The sequence below is a fragment of the Notamacropus eugenii genome, chromosome 6 (genome assembly GCF_028372415.1).
Source record: "Notamacropus eugenii isolate mMacEug1 chromosome 6, mMacEug1.pri_v2, whole genome shotgun sequence".
Taxonomy (NCBI): Eukaryota; Metazoa; Chordata; class Mammalia; order Diprotodontia; family Macropodidae; genus Notamacropus; species Notamacropus eugenii.
The window spans coordinates 32,786,606-32,803,739 of NC_092877.1; the positions used below are offsets into that span (position 1 = coordinate 32,786,606).

General features: G+C 42.2%; 1 protein-coding gene across 2 annotated transcripts in view; it reads right to left on the reverse strand.

The window, feature by feature from the left end:
• Positions 1 to 1,091: 1,091 nt before the first annotated feature.
• The window catches only part of PARVA (parvin alpha), a 161,397-nt gene continuing 145,354 nt past the window's right edge, over positions 1,092 to 17,134 (reverse strand). For both annotated transcript variants that reach the window (XM_072619408.1, XM_072619409.1), the window contains exons 11-13: positions 16,759 to 16,860; positions 15,229 to 15,301; positions 1,092 to 3,600 (exon numbers count right to left, since the gene is read on the reverse strand). In XM_072619408.1, the coding sequence (XP_072475509.1) occupies positions 3,524 to 3,600; positions 15,229 to 15,301; positions 16,759 to 16,860 (252 nt within the window). In that variant the 3' untranslated portion in view covers positions 1,092 to 3,523. The remainder of the gene's footprint in view (positions 3,601 to 15,228; positions 15,302 to 16,758; positions 16,861 to 17,134) is intronic.

Sequence of the window (17,134 nt, forward strand, 5' to 3'; positions counted from 1 at the left end):
AATGTGGGCCAGAACCTCAATAAAGTTCCCCTCCAAAGACAAAAAAATGTAATAAACTAGTGCTGAAAATTGGGCTTTGCTTTTGAGGCTAATATACGTACCCTTTGAGGGGGAGGTGGTGGTTTCTACTACTCTTTGTCCATCATTAGTAGATTAGCGTAATTCAGTTGTCAGTCCTCCTCACCCTGTTCCCCCCAAAATACCTAAAGATAGACTGGTCCATTTGATTTCTAACTAGAACTCAATTCCTTAATGACTCCCTTTAGAGGTCCCACTACTGTCATGGAAAGAGTGTTGGACTTGGAGGAATTAGAAGCACAATGTTGGAGGTTGGCTCTGATGAGCATTGTGGTGACACTATAACAAGGAGTGGTTCCAATGGAGTGGAATTATGAGTGGAAGGTCCAGGGAGGTAAAACTTAGTTAATACAAAGAGGAACTTCTTGGTGTTGTTGAAAGAGCACTGAACTTGTGAGTGAGAAAACCTGAGTGTGATCCAAGCTCTAACATGTGGTGACCTTTGGAGGGTCACTGTAGTCTGAGAAAGTCTCAGTTTCCTCATCTGTAAGATGGAGGAGTTGGGTTAGATTATCTTGAAGGTCCCTCCCAGCATTAAATTTATGTTCCTATGCTCTATAAAACAAAGGATTTGGATGCCATTATTTTTAAGGGAGTCCCTTTCAACTCTGATATTCTATGAGTAATTAATAAACAGGCTGCCTTGGGAGCTCTTCAAGTAGAAATGGCCTTGATGAGTACTTGTTGGGCAGTCATGCTTTAGCAAAGGTTGAAATAGATGACCTCTGATGTCCTTTCTATGAGAATTTTTAAATTCTATAAGACTTAGATCTAAGTTATGGATCTGACATATGACCTTGGGCAAATTATTTAACATCTATGAGCCTTAGTTTCCTTATCTGTAAAAAGCAGATAACAAAAACAAATGCGGATAACAAAAACAGGATTTGTGTGAGGATTACATGAGATAATGGATGTAAAGCCTGGTGTAACTTTCACCTATTATAATTTGAAAAGTTTACAGAGCATTCCATCCCCCCCTTATAGAATATATATATAAAATGAACCATCAATGACTCTAAGCAAGAATATTTATCAATTGGCTGCTTGTAAGCAATTTCTTTTTTTAAAAGGAGAGGTAAAATTCTCCTAGAAAAGCATTTAGAAATGAATACAGTCCTCTTTTTAAAAGCATTTTCAGTATTACTCAGACAAAGAAAACAATTATTTATCTGGATTTACTACCAGGAACCCAAAGGAAGAAAGCCAGCAGAAACCATAAAATATTGAGTATGAACATAATTTTAAAAACATAATGTCACAAACTATTCGCAGAATTGCCTTTCTTAGATAAATGCTCTCAAGGGATCTTGTCCCCTTTGCATCTTGGAGAGTTCACAACTTTAACTAGAAAATAATTCCTCTAGCAATAAACCAATCCCCAACATCACACAATGCATCTTGAACACAGTCATTCTGAGTTACTGCTTTTGTAAAAACCATGTGGTGAGGAACACCAGCTAGTTCATATCCGAAGGCTTAAGAGGAATATTTCTGGAGCATGGTCAGTCTGGGTCCCTTTTTGTTTAGTATGAATTTATATCCCAATGGACCCTTTGGAAGCTAATAAGAGATACAGACTTATTTAATGGTCCCAAAGCAATAACAGGGTATCCCTAGACCTCTCTATAGGAGGGAGAGGCCAATTGGCCATTTTTCTGGCTCTCTGGGATAGTTCTAGTATCTCTAAGGCAATATAAATGACACACAGGCTACTTATCTACCCATATTTAGTTCATCTCAGGGCTGAGTCCTTTAAAAGCTCCATAAGCACCACAGCAGGCTGGTTATATACATTGAAGATTTTTCTGTTATATACTTTCCCCTGTATTTAAGACGTGCAGGCTACCCCTCCCCACTTCCAAACACACAAGTACTATTGATTTCTCTATACAACATAGCTATTAGCTTCCCTGGGGTCATGCAACATGTCACCCCAAAGCACTAGAACAGGTTTGGGGAACCTGTGGCCTCGAGGCCACATGTGACCCTCTAAGTCCTCAAGTGTGGACTAAATCAAAACTTCACAGAATAAATCCCCTTAATAAAAGGATTTGTGCTGTAAAACTTGGACTTAGTCAAAAGACCGCACCCAAGGACCTTCTAGGTATCCTCGAGGGTAAAGGTTCCCCACCCCTGGTCCAGAACAATTCTGACCAAGTAAACTGCTAAGCTTTGTTCTCAATGACTTTTTTCCCTTCTCACCTGAATTAGCTGGTAATTACTGCTGGATGAACTTGGCTAGCAATGGCCTTAATGATCAATTAGGAAGTGAGTAGAAAGGATTTTTCTTTGTTTAATAGATCCAGGATCCCTCAGAGAGGGTCCCACTTTCTAGGGACTACTGAGATGGTCTCTATTCTATAAGCCTCAATGTATTTTTCCAACTATGATGAATTGGGTGTTTAGTTGGAAGGAAAATATAGGGTATTTCTATTATAGGTAATAAAGAAGTAAAAATACCTCCAGAATTTGCCCAAAAGTGACATCTAAACCCAGGCCTCACATTATTACCAATCTAAAGAAACTGGGTGAGTCATTTTAGTTGATAAAAAAGTATTTGAGGCATGATTCTGACCACATATAATATGATTTGGCTTAAATTCCAACTCCCCTGTTTCAGTGTGGATCCCATTGTGTCTTGCATATGTGACAGAACTGACCTCCACTCACCTTCTCACAAATACTCCATCCTTCTGAGATGACTTAGGAATGAGGGGAGGAAGTTTGAAAGGTACACCGGGGTAGACCTTTTTACCCCCTTGGCCTGGATCTGTGATTTCTTCAATGTAAGGGATTCCTGGCATAGAAAGTCCTTCCTTGGATACAATTTGATAACTCATCGGTAACTCAGAGACTTGAGAAATGAATGGGGACAGACACTCAGAATCAATGATTTATCAGGTCCCTTATCATTTCGCTAGCTTGTGATAAAGGCTAGACTCTGATTCCAAGGCAAGCTCTCTCTATACACTATGGCACTTGACCTCTCTTTTTGGTTAGAAACAAATAAAAATCAAGTAAATGTTGTCTAAAGGGAGGTGCCCCCATCCCCCCATCACAACCCATATTTTGTCCTAGTCTTTAAAGACCTCTCTTCCTTAAAGGGTCCCAGTGCCCATACTGGGGGAAAGAGCAGGGGTGGAAGTGAGGAGGAGGGGGTGGGAAATGAAAGTCACAATTAAGTTTGATAACATCATGAAGGCTGGGGTGCCCTTTAAAAGTTAGGTATCCTTTTGAAATCCAGAGCTAGATACCCAGTAAGTACCTAATCATTTCCTTCCAAAATTTTAATTACATAGTTAATCTGAGTAAGTGGTCCCAGCTAGCATTTGGTGTGGTGAGAACAGAGTTCATTGTGATTTGGATTCCTGTCCGGCTGCCTCAGCGTAGAGGTGAGAAGTGAGTCACTGGCACATCCCCAGGACCCAGGTCTGTTCTTTCTTCATTCCACATTCCTGTATTTGGTAAACAAATTGTAAAGCACTCGAAGGGTAGACTTCAGGTCACAATTGACGATATCTGCAAACAGAGAAAGAAAACAGAAGCTGAACTGCTCTGGTCTTACAAGAGGAAACCTGACAGTTGCAAGGATAAACAAAAAAAAGTTATGCTCTGCCTCCTGTTTTCTCAGCTTCCTGCTAGGTACTGGGGGAAACATAAGAGAAGTTTTAAGTTTTCATCTTTTGGGAGCTTACACATTAGCTGCAGAAAGAAGATTGACAAAGAGAGAAACTAGAACATAGTGCCAGTCAACATCTAATGAATGCTAAAAGGAGAAATCTGGACAACAAGCATTTTTCATCCACTTGGTTTTTTCTGTGTGGATAGTTAGGATAAACTCTTTTGAGAGATTATGGTTTTCATTCAGAATGCTTTTCAATGTTCTTGCATGGACTCGATAAAAATCAGCCCAGTGTCATCCATAAGAGGGGCATCTTGGAAGACTTCACCGTCTTCAGCACATATGTATCTTGTACAGATATCGTGAAATGAGTGTGAGTTGGACATGGAACTGAATGGGAGTTCAGTGGCATGTACTATAGGATTAAATGCAAAGTCCTTAACCTGGCATTCAGGGCTCTTTACATTCTCCCATGAAACTGGATCATCTTCTATCAAAACTGGACTACTTATCATCACTGATCTTTTCTGCCCTCTCCCACTGCTGTGAATTTGTACTTATAGCTCTGCCCCTTGGCAGCTAGATGGTACAGTATAAAGAGCATTGATTGGACTTGGAAGTCAGAGAGACGAGTTCAAATCCTGTCTACGTACTAGCTAGGCAATAAGGATTGTAATGGCATCTGCCTCACAGGGCTGTTCTGAGAATCAATGAGATAACTCATGGCAAACCTTAAGGCACTATAGAAATGGATCATTATTGCCGCTGTTTTTATAATTCTTTCTTCGGAGCCCAGGCAGCCCTGATTGCTTCAGCTAAAAGTGACCATTCCCATCCCCCACTCTCCTCTTTTGTTCAGCTTCTATGTATGGCTGTTATTTAGGGGGTGGTTAAACTTCTCTCCGCACTCCCCACTAGACTTTAAGTTCCGTGAGTGTAGGGGATAGGTCATTTTTCTATCTTTGCAACCCCCAGGTTCCAAGCACAGTACCCTTACACGTAACAGGGTGTTTAATAAGTATTCATAGAAATATCTAAATGCAGCTGTCTTATAGGAAGTTGGGGGAGTCCAATCCAGACACAGGAACAAATATGTAGAGGATGGGTATAGATATGAAGTCTAAATAGAAAATAATGCTATCTGGGACAGGAGCTCAGGTGATAGGTCAGTCTACACTTAGAAACCATCTACTGTCACAGAGGCATTAACTGAAAACTGAGGAAGGGGGAAGAGTGTTGAGCAAGGGTACAAGAGGCTCCATGACCAGGCCAGTACAGTTACAGATAGAGGGATCATCCCTGATTTTTTTTTCGCCAGGGTATTTAATGACCATCTCTCCTGTTTCCAAGAAGGCTGATAGGGAGACAACTTATCTGGGCAGACTTTGAGGCTGGGGGATTAATGGAAATGAACTGTGACTCTAGGCCATATAAACATATCATCTTTAAAGCCTGCAGGCCTAATAAATTATATGATTAACAACTTAATGCTGCTCTTCTAGGAACTCTTTTACTGCCTTTTCTCATACCCTTTGGGGCCCTTGTCCAATAGAAAAGCATCAAGGATTTAGGGAGTCTCTGGATTGGGGGTGCAGAGTGCCTGGCTGGCAGACAGAGTCAGAGGGGAAAGATGACTGAGGGCCTGAAGGGAAGGAAGAAAGAAAATGAACCATAAACCAATCCTCCTCGTTTAGTTCACTTGAATAAGGAAAGAGGAGGTATATTCTCATTTCTCTGACAGTTCAGTTCTGAAAAAGGGTTGCTTAGACTCCCGGGATGCTGGAGCAGACAAAGATGTCACAAGTCTTGGAGTCCAGCTCCTTTGTCTTATAGATAAGGGAGAGGGTCAAGGATTTGTCCATTGTCCCTGAGCTAGTAAGTAATAGAGCTGAGAGTGAAACTTAGGTCTCCTGACTTTCATTCTGGAGATCTTTTCATTGCAATGATTTCTCATATGCCTCCTCTAATGGTATTATTAAAGCAGATCAATTCATATTTTCCAGCAAAAGCAGTCTTAACCAGAGGACCGATGAGTGTGTCTCACATTTTCAGTCCTTGACACACCAGTGAACTTAACAAAATACCAAGGCTGCACTGGGGTGAAATGCAAGGGAAGGAGGTTTGACATTTTCATTGTGAAAACAGTCATATCCCACAATCTCAGATCCTGAGTGTTGGAGGGGAAAAAAAAATCACATACTCAAGAGGTCATTTGGTTGAACTCATACCTGAATAACAATCAACACCACCATCTAGCATTTATATGGTATTTTAAAGTTTGCAAAGCCCTTTAAAAAACATCTTATTTATTCTCACAACAGCCCTGGGAAGTAGGTGCTAGGATTATCTCCATTTTACAGATGAAGAAACTGAGGCTGGCAGAGGTTAAGTGACCTGCCCAGGGTCATGAAGCTAGTAAGTGTCTGGAACAGGATTTGAACTTAATTCTTCCTGACTTCATGCCATTCATCCATTTGGCTCTAACCAAGCAGGAACTATACAATATCCCTGACAGAGAATCTCTCTCCTCTTCCCTGAAGACTTCTAGTCGGAGGAGCCTCCAACCTCAAGTGGCAGTCCATTCTACTTCAGGGTCTAGTTGTAATGATTAGGAATTTTTTTCCTTCACTTCAATCTAAGTTTGCCAATTCTTTGTACCTCCTACCAGTACAATGCCCATCATTACCTCCTTGGGGGCAAGCAGGACAGGTGGAATCCTTTGTGACAAAACTCCTGGTGTCATTTGAACCGTCACCCAGCCTCAAGATCCCCATTAGGTCTTTTGGCTTCCACACCACAGTCTTGAGCCACACTGGCTTTGCCATCTGCTAAAAGCCTCCATTCTTTTTTTCCTGCGAGACTGTGAATTCCTAGGGGGCAGGGATTGTATTTTGCCTTTCTTTGTGTCCCTAGTGCTCAGCAAAATGCCTGGCGCATAGTAGGCACTTAAATTGACAGAGATGCACAACGATCATGCTTCTCCCATCTTATGATTGTGTAGGTGATCTGTTGAACCTGAGTAACATCTAAATACATTTATCAGTTGGCCCAACTTTCTAGCCTCAGAAGGTCTTTTGGGGTCCTGACTCTGCCAAACTGTTTCTGAACATTTAAGGTTATTTAATTCAATCTCTCAAAGGCAGGAACCTATTGCTAAAAAAAATTGGTTTCTAGAGAGTCAACTATTTTTTGCTCTAGAGGACTGGATGTACAACCCTGGGCACATCACTTAATCTCTCAGTGCCTTCATTCAGTTTCCAAAATTCAAAGTTCAAAATTCAATGAGCTATCTCTTCTAGAAATTTCTTATACTAATGAAATCATTGATCCTGTCCCTAATCTTGAAGATACTGCTTGAGTTGGGAGTCAGGTGGTACAAGGACACCTGCTGCAGCTGGGGATTGGGAGGGAAAAAGTGATTCTACATGATCCTTAGGAAGTCATGGCACCTTGAGAGTGTTCCCATGGTGCAGTGAAGGCAGAGGCTTTAAAAATAATAATGAATACTTTTTTTTACTGGCTGGAGACTCACTGAATGGGGAATGCCTTGTAGAATTCTCAGTCCTCTGGCCTTAGATGGTCAAAAAGAAAGCTCCATTCCCCAGCCCCAACTCTTATCTAGAATGAGCGAAAGAGTCTATGAGTAATGTAGAATAGAAATGCCCAACAGGCAGTCTGCAAAATTCTAAAGTGTGGCCAGGATCAGATTCGAAAATATTTAACAAATTAAGTAAAAATACAATAGAAGATCAATGATGTTAATACGTGGGGCACACTGGATCTGAGGTCAGGAAGACCTGAGTTCAAATCTGACCTCAGACATTTACTAGCCATGTGACCCTAGGCAAGTCATTTAACCCTGTTGGTCTCAGTTTCTCATCTCTAAAATGAACAGGAGAAGGAAATAGCAAACCACTCCAGTATCTTTCCCAAGAAAATCTCAAATGTGGTCATGAAGAGTTGGACATGATTGAAACTCAACAAGGACAATGTTAATATGTGGTTTTCTAAGTCAATATGTGGTCTGAAGGGATCCTTATGTACGGTTTAGCAGCAACGTGAGTTTGATACCACTGATGTAGAAGATAAAGGAATATTTTTAAAAACAGACTTATAGAGGAAATCAGCAGCGCCTTTGCCTCTCTAGCTAAGGTTCTTAACCTTGTTTCTGGCATAGACCCCTTTCACAGTCTGGTGAAGCCTAGGGACCCCTAATAATGTTTAAAATCTACAAAGTACAATAATAACAGATCATCAAGGAAACCGATTATGTTAGTATATAGTCATCAAAATATTTTTAAAGAAAAACAAGTTGTTTCTTCTTTCACAATATGACTAATATGGAAATGTTCTATATATATAACCTATATCAAATTGCTTACCATCTTAAAGGGTGGAGAGGGAAGGGAAGGAGGAAGAAAAATTGGAACTCAACATTTTGTTAAAAAAAAAGAATCTTAAAAATTATCTTTATATGTAAATTGGAAAAAATTAAATACTATTTAAAAGAAAAACAAGTTCATGGATGCCAAATTAAGAAACCCCTTGGGGTCTCCCTAAAATGGAGGACCATTTTCTAACATGTTTATGAGATATTTTTATTCCTTTTCTTTTGGTCCAGATGTATGCGCCCATTTGTTATATGGGGATGGCAGGTGAGAAAGCTCTTTCTGCTATCTGTAAAATGAGGAGATTGGACTAGATTGCACCCGAGGCCCCTTCTGGGTCTACATGGCTGATCTCTCAATTCTAGAGACAATGCAGATCAACAATTATGAAATTTATAGTGTTAGATTGCTGCCTCGGAAGTGAAAACGTAAATAAGTGGGCTGGGGTGGGCCAGACAGTCAGATGTGGGGTTTGAACCCAGGTCTTCCTGATTCTGAGACTGGCTCTGTGTCCACAACACCAGCCTGTCCCTGTTGGTCCTGTTGCCTTGGATCTCTCTGTCATGTGTACAGATTGATAGAGATGATATTGACTAAGGTAGGCAAAATCCCTTTACATATATTATCTCATTTGATCCTTACAATCCTATGAGGTGGGTAGTACCATCATCCTCATTTTACAGATGAGGAAACTGAAGCTGAACAGTGACTTGCCCAGGGTCACACAGCTACCTAAGGAATTCGAAAAGAGGTCCTCCTGACTTCAAGTCCAGTGCTCTCCCCATCATACTATATTGTCCAATGCATGGTACAATGGGAAGGGCATTGTACTTGGACTTCCAAAACCTGAATTCAAATCCTTGCTTAGTATCTATGTGATCTTACATAAGTCAACGTCTTTAGGCTTCAGTTTCATCATCTCTAACTCTAGACCTTAGATCCTAAGATGATGGCAGTGGCCATTTTATAAATTAAAAACTAATAACAATCTATCAAGGACAAACACCATGACAAATGTGAGTGCTTAGCACAGTACATGGGGGCACACAGTAGGAACTTATTTCATGCACATTAACAGATCAAGGAGCAAGACAATTTTTGCCATTATAAGTAGTCACTTTGATGCAGAGGGAGGTTCAAGCCCATACTGATGGTACAGAACCTGGATGGGTCATGGCACCACATTTAAGTTAGGAAAATTCATCTTCCTGAGTTCAAATATAGCCTCAAATACTTACTAGCTGTGTGACCCTGGGCAAGTTACCTAACTATGTTTGCCTCCATTTCCTCATCTGCAAAATGAGCTGGGAGAAAGAAATGACAAACCATTCCAGTATCTTCATCAAGGAAACCTCAAATTGGGTCACAAAGAGTCAGAAACAACTGAACAGTAACAAAATTAGGAGACAAGATAGCACTGCTTTCACGGTTTTTCAAGGCAGGACAGAGTGCCCTCAATTCACTGCTTGGACAGAGGAAAATACTGCAAAGAAAGATTGAAAAATGAATTATTGACCTGTCCCCCCATCTGTTCTGAGATAGGCTTCTCCAGTGGCCTATCTGCCTTCTAAACAAATTCGCATCTTTGGTCACACTGATGCCTTTCCTAAGTCTTAGGGTATTTCCTCTTCAATTTAGTGTTCAGGTGGAAGGTATGAGAGAACTCGAAGGATACTTGACAAAGGGGAAATAAAAAAGTTATTACAATAAGATCCTTTTCAATGTTCCATCACTGACTGGAAATTTTAGGTATGGGCATTATGCCCAATGTAACAACACATAAAACAGATGTGTTTTTCCATTCATGTTAGTCAGGAAGTTTCATGTTAAACATTCAATAATTGCACCAAAAACGTTGTCTGTATGTGAATGTCCCTATAGGCAGATTTTATACTAGAAATGCTGGCTATCCCTGGAGCAACGAATCCTTGAAAACTAAGGAACCATATGTCCTTCTAATCCCTAACTACAGGCAGGGTCATAACTCTCCAAGATGGCAGCCAGAGCATCAGCCAATTCTTCCCACCCCATCTCCCCCCAGTCCCATTACCCTGGAGGCTCACAACTCTTGCAAACAGGATGTCATGAACTCATCCTTGACAGCACAGAATCCTAGAATCTCAGAGTTGGAACAGGCTTCAAAAGCCAAATCATCTGACTCTTAATCAAAGCCCAAATTCTTTCTAAAGCATCCTTGACACATGGTGTCCATCCTCTGTATGTTAATGAATGAATACTTGGTGGGACCTTGCTATTTCATGATTCAGTTTGTGTTGTTTTGGGTCAGCTTTAATCTTTGGGAATCTACTGCCAATTAGCTTTTGTCCAGACTCTAGACTTTTGGGCCATGTAGAGTAAACCCGGTCCTTTGTCCAATGATAGTTCTTGTTATTGTTTGTCCTTCCTTCTTGAAGAGGACCAATCTCATCAGGAGGGCGATGTCTTGACTTGCAAGTGAATTGAATTTGAGTGAGGCAGGTCTATGCAGTCACCAGCCTAACTCTCTCCTCCAGGGTCATGGGAGTCCAGTGGCAAGTCACAGGTCAAGACAACTGGTGATAGCCAGATAGTCCTATAGATTGTGTGTGTGTGTGTGTGTGTGTGTGTGTGTGTGTGTGTATCTATGATTTCAGTGAGACAAGGAATTCCCTCTGTTAAGGCAGATGGGTAAGTGCTCTGTAATTTAGAGTCTTAGAGAGTTTCCTGGCACTCTAAGGGATTAAGTGACTTTCAAGTATCATACCCAGTATATGTCAGCTTTGGGACTTGAACTGCCACCTGGATACTGAGGCTGGCCTTCTACCCCTGTACCATATTGCCTCTCAGCCATTCTGATATTTGAAGAAAATTACAAATAGCCCCTATTCTTTCCCAGGAGAACTATTCCCTAATTCCTTTAACTGATCCTCATATGGTCATCTCTAGCCCCCTTGTGATTCTGGTCACTGTAGTACACTGAATGGACACCGGCTTATGACTGTCCTTAATATGCAGCATCCAGAACTGAACACAACACCATCAATGTAGTTTAAATGAGTAGAGTGCAGTGAGATGTCTCTCATTCAGAACACCAGGCTTTAATGAATGCAAGGTAAGACCCCATTCACTTGGGAGAGTTAGAAATGGCCCCAAGGTTTGGAATTATTGTTCTGCAGAAAGACAGAGGGCAAAAGTCCTCAGCTCTGCAAGACCAAGAGCTGTAATATACCCAGTTGAAGGTCATCTATGGATGATAGCTAAAGGGTGATAGAAAGCTGAGTCCACGGAACCTGCGTTGGAGTTCAGGCTCTGATATTTCCTAGTTGTGTGATCCTGGGCAAGTCACTCATTTAATCTCTGTCTGCCTCAGGTTTCCTCCTCTGTAAAATGGGCACAACAATACTTGCACTAACTACCTCTTAGGGTCATTGTGAGCAAAGAACTTTGCAAATCATAAACTGCTATAGGAGTGTGGGTGATTATTAATTTTTCCACATTTTAATGATCATAATGAATTGAGGTCAAAGTCTCCAGTCACCAAGCCTTAGGTAGCTGTGGGGAAAGTTAAGTCATGAGCTTTGCCTGCCATTTGGCCTCTGAAATAAAATCTGGCCCAGATATGCACATATGATCCTCAGGTATCCATCCTGTCTGTCTTTACAAAGCCACCAGGAGGGATGTATAATGTGTACCTAATATTGCTGAGCACAGGGTTAAAGAACATAAGAGGGGCTCTGTGTGTGTGTATGTGTGTGACTGACAGACAGACAGACAGACAGTGAGAGACAGTGAGAGAGAGAAGGGAGAGAGAGGGAAAGACAGAGACAAAGAGACAGTGAGAGAGAAGCAGTGAGTGGGGAGAGAGAGAGACAAAGACAGAGACAGAGTATGAGTGAGTTTGGGGGGAGTGAATCTCATCATATTCAGGAAGGTTTTCATTTAGACCATTTTGGTGTTAATGAAGAGTGACTTTTTATTTTAAAGAAACAAATTCTACCTCTTCTCCCCTTTCAATCCCATCCCACCTCAAACAAAAACAAAAATCCTCCAAGAGCCAAGAGCCAAGAAGGCAGTCAAGCCGGATGCCCTGGTGTGTGTTTCATCCACCACCTCCACGCCCCACCCCCCTCCAACAGCCTCACTGGGGGCCAAAATGTGCACGGAGGTGTGGGAGAAGATGGGAGAATAACGTGTAACAAATAGCTGAAAGTATATGATCTCTCCTTTTCCTTTCATCTCCTCACTTTAAAAATAAGAAAGATGCAAGCCAAAGGACCCATTTGTGCAGTCCTCAGGCTTCTAATTCGACAAAAACAAAACACAGAAAACAATCTGCAAGTTAGTAGGGTTGTTGTACCATTACTGCTAGGGTCTGTTCTCACTGATTTCTCCACAGAGGGCCACCTTCCCACACTCCGTTGCATCCAGGTTTTGCTCTCCACATCAGCTGGGCTCCCAGATCTGGAACCCAGATGCAGTGAGGATGACCCATGCCTGACTCCAGGCCAGTAATCCTTCTGATCCCTTTGGACCCATGCTCCTCAGGGTGTGTCCCTCAATTCAATTCCACAAGCATTTGTTAAGCTACTACTGAGTCTAGTGCATTGTTCAGTTGTCTTTCAGTCCCATCTGACTCTCTGTGAGTTTGGAGTTTTTGGCAAAGATACTAAAGTGATGTGCCATTTACTTCTTCAGCTCCTTTGACAGATGGGGAAAACTGAGGCAAACTGGGTTAAGTAACTTGCCCAGGGTCATATAGCTAGCAGATATCTGAGGCCAGATTTGAACCCACAAAGATGAGTCTTCTTGACTTCAAGCCTGGCATTCAATCCATTGCACCATCTAGCTGCCCTCAAGCTATTACTGAAACAAAACAAAGTAGAAACAAAAGAGTAAAACAAGAAGATGTTATGGTAAGAGCTAGGAATGGTGAAAACTGATTATCACCTGGGGGGCAGCTTATATGTGATAGCTACTCATACTATCATGATCTCAAGAGAAATGGAGGAAGACTCTCAGTACAGAGGGTAAACCCACTGTGGGTCCCAAACCATGTGAGGACATTAGACACTCATTAGATGAGAGGGACAGGTGTGTATGGGTTGTGATGAGCATTACTGGTTATTCACCCACCTCAACAAGATCTCAGGTCCACTGGAATATGGAAGGTTAAAGTGCTTCCCCAGCATAGCTCTAGGAGGTGAGCGTTCTAAGTACTGAGATCATTGTTTTACAGAAGAGGAACCTGAGGTGGAATGTGGCTGAACCAGGATTTGAACAAACATCCTTTGGCTCCACAGTCACTGTTCTTTCCATTAGGATAAAGACCGTTCATTTTTGTCTTTAGCACAGTTCTTGGCACATGGCAGGTACTTAAAATGCCATTGACAATGACAATAATATCAATCCAAGCACATCTTTCACTGCAAATGGGTTGCAATATAATATTTGATACTATTTGATAAGTCAAGTGGCTTGAACATAGTCAGTCACACACAGAGTAAATATACAACCAAGGATTCATATCCACCACCATGTTTTTGTAAGAATTCTATCCATACCTCTGGCTGCTGCCATATTTTGGGTAGGGAAAATTCAATGTCTTTTTCTCTTTCCTTTCTCCACCCCTTCCTATTTCTTCTTCCTATTTCCTTTTCTTTGCCAATCATCTCTGCTCAGAAAAGCATAGAGAAAGGAAGAAAGCATCCAGGAACTTGAGGTGGGTCTAATGGACTCCAATTTTAGGCCTGGGGTAAGGGTCGGGGTGGAACAAACATCTGACCACATCTTTCTCCTGCCCATTTCCATGAACTCCAAGGTCAGTCATCTTTCTTCTTTCTCATACAACCTAAAGTGGGAAATTGATTCATAGTGATGGGGTACAGACTCTGGGCACCCCTTTGAACCGAATCTTCCCACTTGATTTGGCGTTCACCTGAGGCCATAAGCCTTTCATTATCACTTTGTCCAATTGCCTTTGGCTGCTTCCCAACCTTGATTCTGTTGCCCTCCATTGTCTGTTAACTCTGTTACCACCTCCAAAAGAAGGCTTGAATCGAATTCATTCAGGCAGGACTGGGGGTGTTGGTATTTTGGGGTCCCAGGAACCCCAAACCACAACATTTCCCTGGCCTCAACAATAGACCTTATGATTTCATTGGTATAAGGACTACCAAGTAAGGAAACTCCCTCTACCAATGCAGGTTGGCACCTTTTCTGAAACCGATAGTCTTTGAGGTTTGCCCAGAAGATTGATAGGCTGTGTAACTTGTCCAGGGATACACAGGCAACGTGTGCCAGAGAGAATTTGAAATCAGGTCTTTGGCTTGAATTCACTCTGTCCCGATGCCCCTCAGAGAAACTAGACAGTGCTACAGCAACATGAAAGGTCATCGTCATGTTCTCATTTAGAACTGACATACATTGTTGTACTTGAGTTAGGCTGACCTACAAACATAGCACCGATCACATTCACATTCTTTTGCAGACAAAGGTAAAGCAAGAGAAAATATAGGTGCTTGGGAGAGTTTTCTCTTTTCTCTGGTTTGAATCTATAGCTCAGACCCTGTTCATTAGGGTTCCTTCTTATATAAATTTAGGCAGGATTGAATTAAGCAAATAGGTCATGATATGGAGTGAATAGCAGTGAAGTGAGGGTCACATCCCTGTTGACTGTCATGACCAGACTTTAGATACCACTCTGACTCTGCAGCCATCTTTGGGAGGAGGAAATCCTGCATGCATGTTCACACCTCCAACCTCTCCCTTGTACCCTGACATCTGAGGAAGCTTCTGCAATGACCCTTTGCCTCTGACCCATGACTTCTCCATTAGCCTGAATCCCAGCTGATTCAGAGGTGGTGGGAGCTCAGATCAGTTTCTTTCCCACAGTTGTATTTTTGTGAGCACATAGCTGACCTGATCAAGCATCTGGCCTCTCATTCCCCACCCTGTCCCACCCTGGGGGCAAACCACTGGGTTCTGGCAGGCAGAAAGAATATAATCTCAGAGAAGAGAACAACTCTCCTCAGCACCAGAGGCCAACTGTTTGTCCTTCCCTAAATCCTCATGATGGGAAAAATGCTTAACAGATTCTCATTCCAAGAGTCCAGAGGATGACCCCTCTTTATAGACCTTGGGCAAGGGAGAGACAGGTACCTTCTGGCCTTGGCTTTGGTTTTTCCAGTCCGCCATCTTGCATCAGTTCAAAGGAAAATGACACGTTAAGAACCTAGAAAGAGAATCACAAGCTCTACATCACTGGAATTCCTTCTCATCTCCTGTAATCCCTGAAGCTTTGGGCCCCAGCAAAATGAGACAACCTGGGGCTGCTGCCACAGGCACAAACATCTTTCCTAATTTGGAAGGAGGGACCCAAGCCATTTAATTGTGGGGGCATTCCAGCTCAAAGGCAGGTGGGCTGGAGAAACTCTGGCAGAGAATCAGCTGCACTGATCCCTGCTTGCTACGATCAATCAGCTCAAAGATCAAACCTTTCCTCCTGAGGTTCCTGGTCCCTGCTTTATGTGGCTAACCTTCTGCCTAGGTGGATTTCAGAGTATTTGCAGAGATCAGACAGGAAGTCATGCCTTTGATGTCTTCAAAGGGGAGAGAAGTATTTCTCCTACTTCCTGAATGCCCCTGTCTAGTGACAAAGGCTGGGGAGGGAAGGCGAGGGAGGTGCCAGTTAAAAGACAATTAAAGTTTGGCTGAGCAACTAGAAAAGAGAGGATTTTGGGTCCTTGCAGGGCAGAAACATGAGTTTATAGCAGCATAGATTTAGAGACAAAAGGGGCCTTAGAAACTATTTAGCCTAACCCTCTCATTTTACAGATGAGGAAACTGAGGCCCTGAAAGTTCAGGTTGAATGTGGCAGAACCAGTATTTGAACACACATCTTTTGGCACCACGGTCAATGTTCTTTCTAGGAGGATGTAAATTCCTTGAGGGTAAGGACTGCCTATTTTTGTTTTTACCATAGTTCTTGGCACATGGCAGGTACTTAAAAATGCCAAGGACTGCATGCAACACAGAGATAATAACACAACCAAAACAGATCTTTCATTGCAAATGGGTTGGAGTTTAATATTCAATAAGATTTTTAAAATTTAAGTTGATTATAAAAATCATCTCCATAATTCAAAAGATCCATAATTTCTTCAGTGTGGGTCAGAGCCCTTGCTCTGACACAAAATGCCCCCTGCCTTCCTGGTCCTAGTGTGCATTTCTGTGACTGGAAAGCTTGGGGGTTCAGCTGGTGTGCTCCTCAGATAACAGACAGCCTAGTCATGACCAGGCTGATGCTTGAAGGCTTTCCAGCTTAGGGAAGTCCCTGGACTTTGAGGTCCAATTAATACAGGCAGGGGTATTTATGTGGAATAAGCAGCTATATCTAGTTATCCTTCCTTTAACTGGAGTTTCTCATAGCTCTCACTGGCTCCCCATTGGGCTGAGTCTGCTCTATTGTACAAGGCTGAGAACTTTGTTGGCAAGCCCATGGGGAGCCTCATCCTTCTGCAAGCTCTCCATCCCTTTTCCCTATTTTGGAAGCAAGGAGTTCGATGGAAGAGAAGCAGCATCATCCTGGGTCTTGGCCAGAGTCCTCTCTATTTCTCTTAATCTAGACAAGGCAGCTATAGGGTTGGAGGGGCTACCCTGGGCACTTTTAAAGATGGTGGACCCAAGTACCTTTTGTTCAAAGTTCTCTGGAGTCAGGAAGAAGCTGTGTAGAGGCACAAAGTAACCCTCCAAGAGGCCCATGAGCAGCACCAAATATACTCCATCTGCAAACTGAGGAGAAAAACAAAAAACAAATGGGCATTTTGGCTTCCTTTGGCCTTCCATTCACGCCGGGACTCCTGGTTTGGCCCACAAACAAGCAAAGTCCCATGATGATAATAACAATACTGATGATAAGACATTGTCTATTGTTAGAGGTGGAGAATGCTGGGAAAGGAGGAACAGCTGTGTGCTGGAGCCAAGGGGGTGAATTATCCTCTAGGCCTCTTTATGGACATCAGGAAGTAGCCTCAGGATTAATGTTGATCTTAAAGTGGGTAGAAAC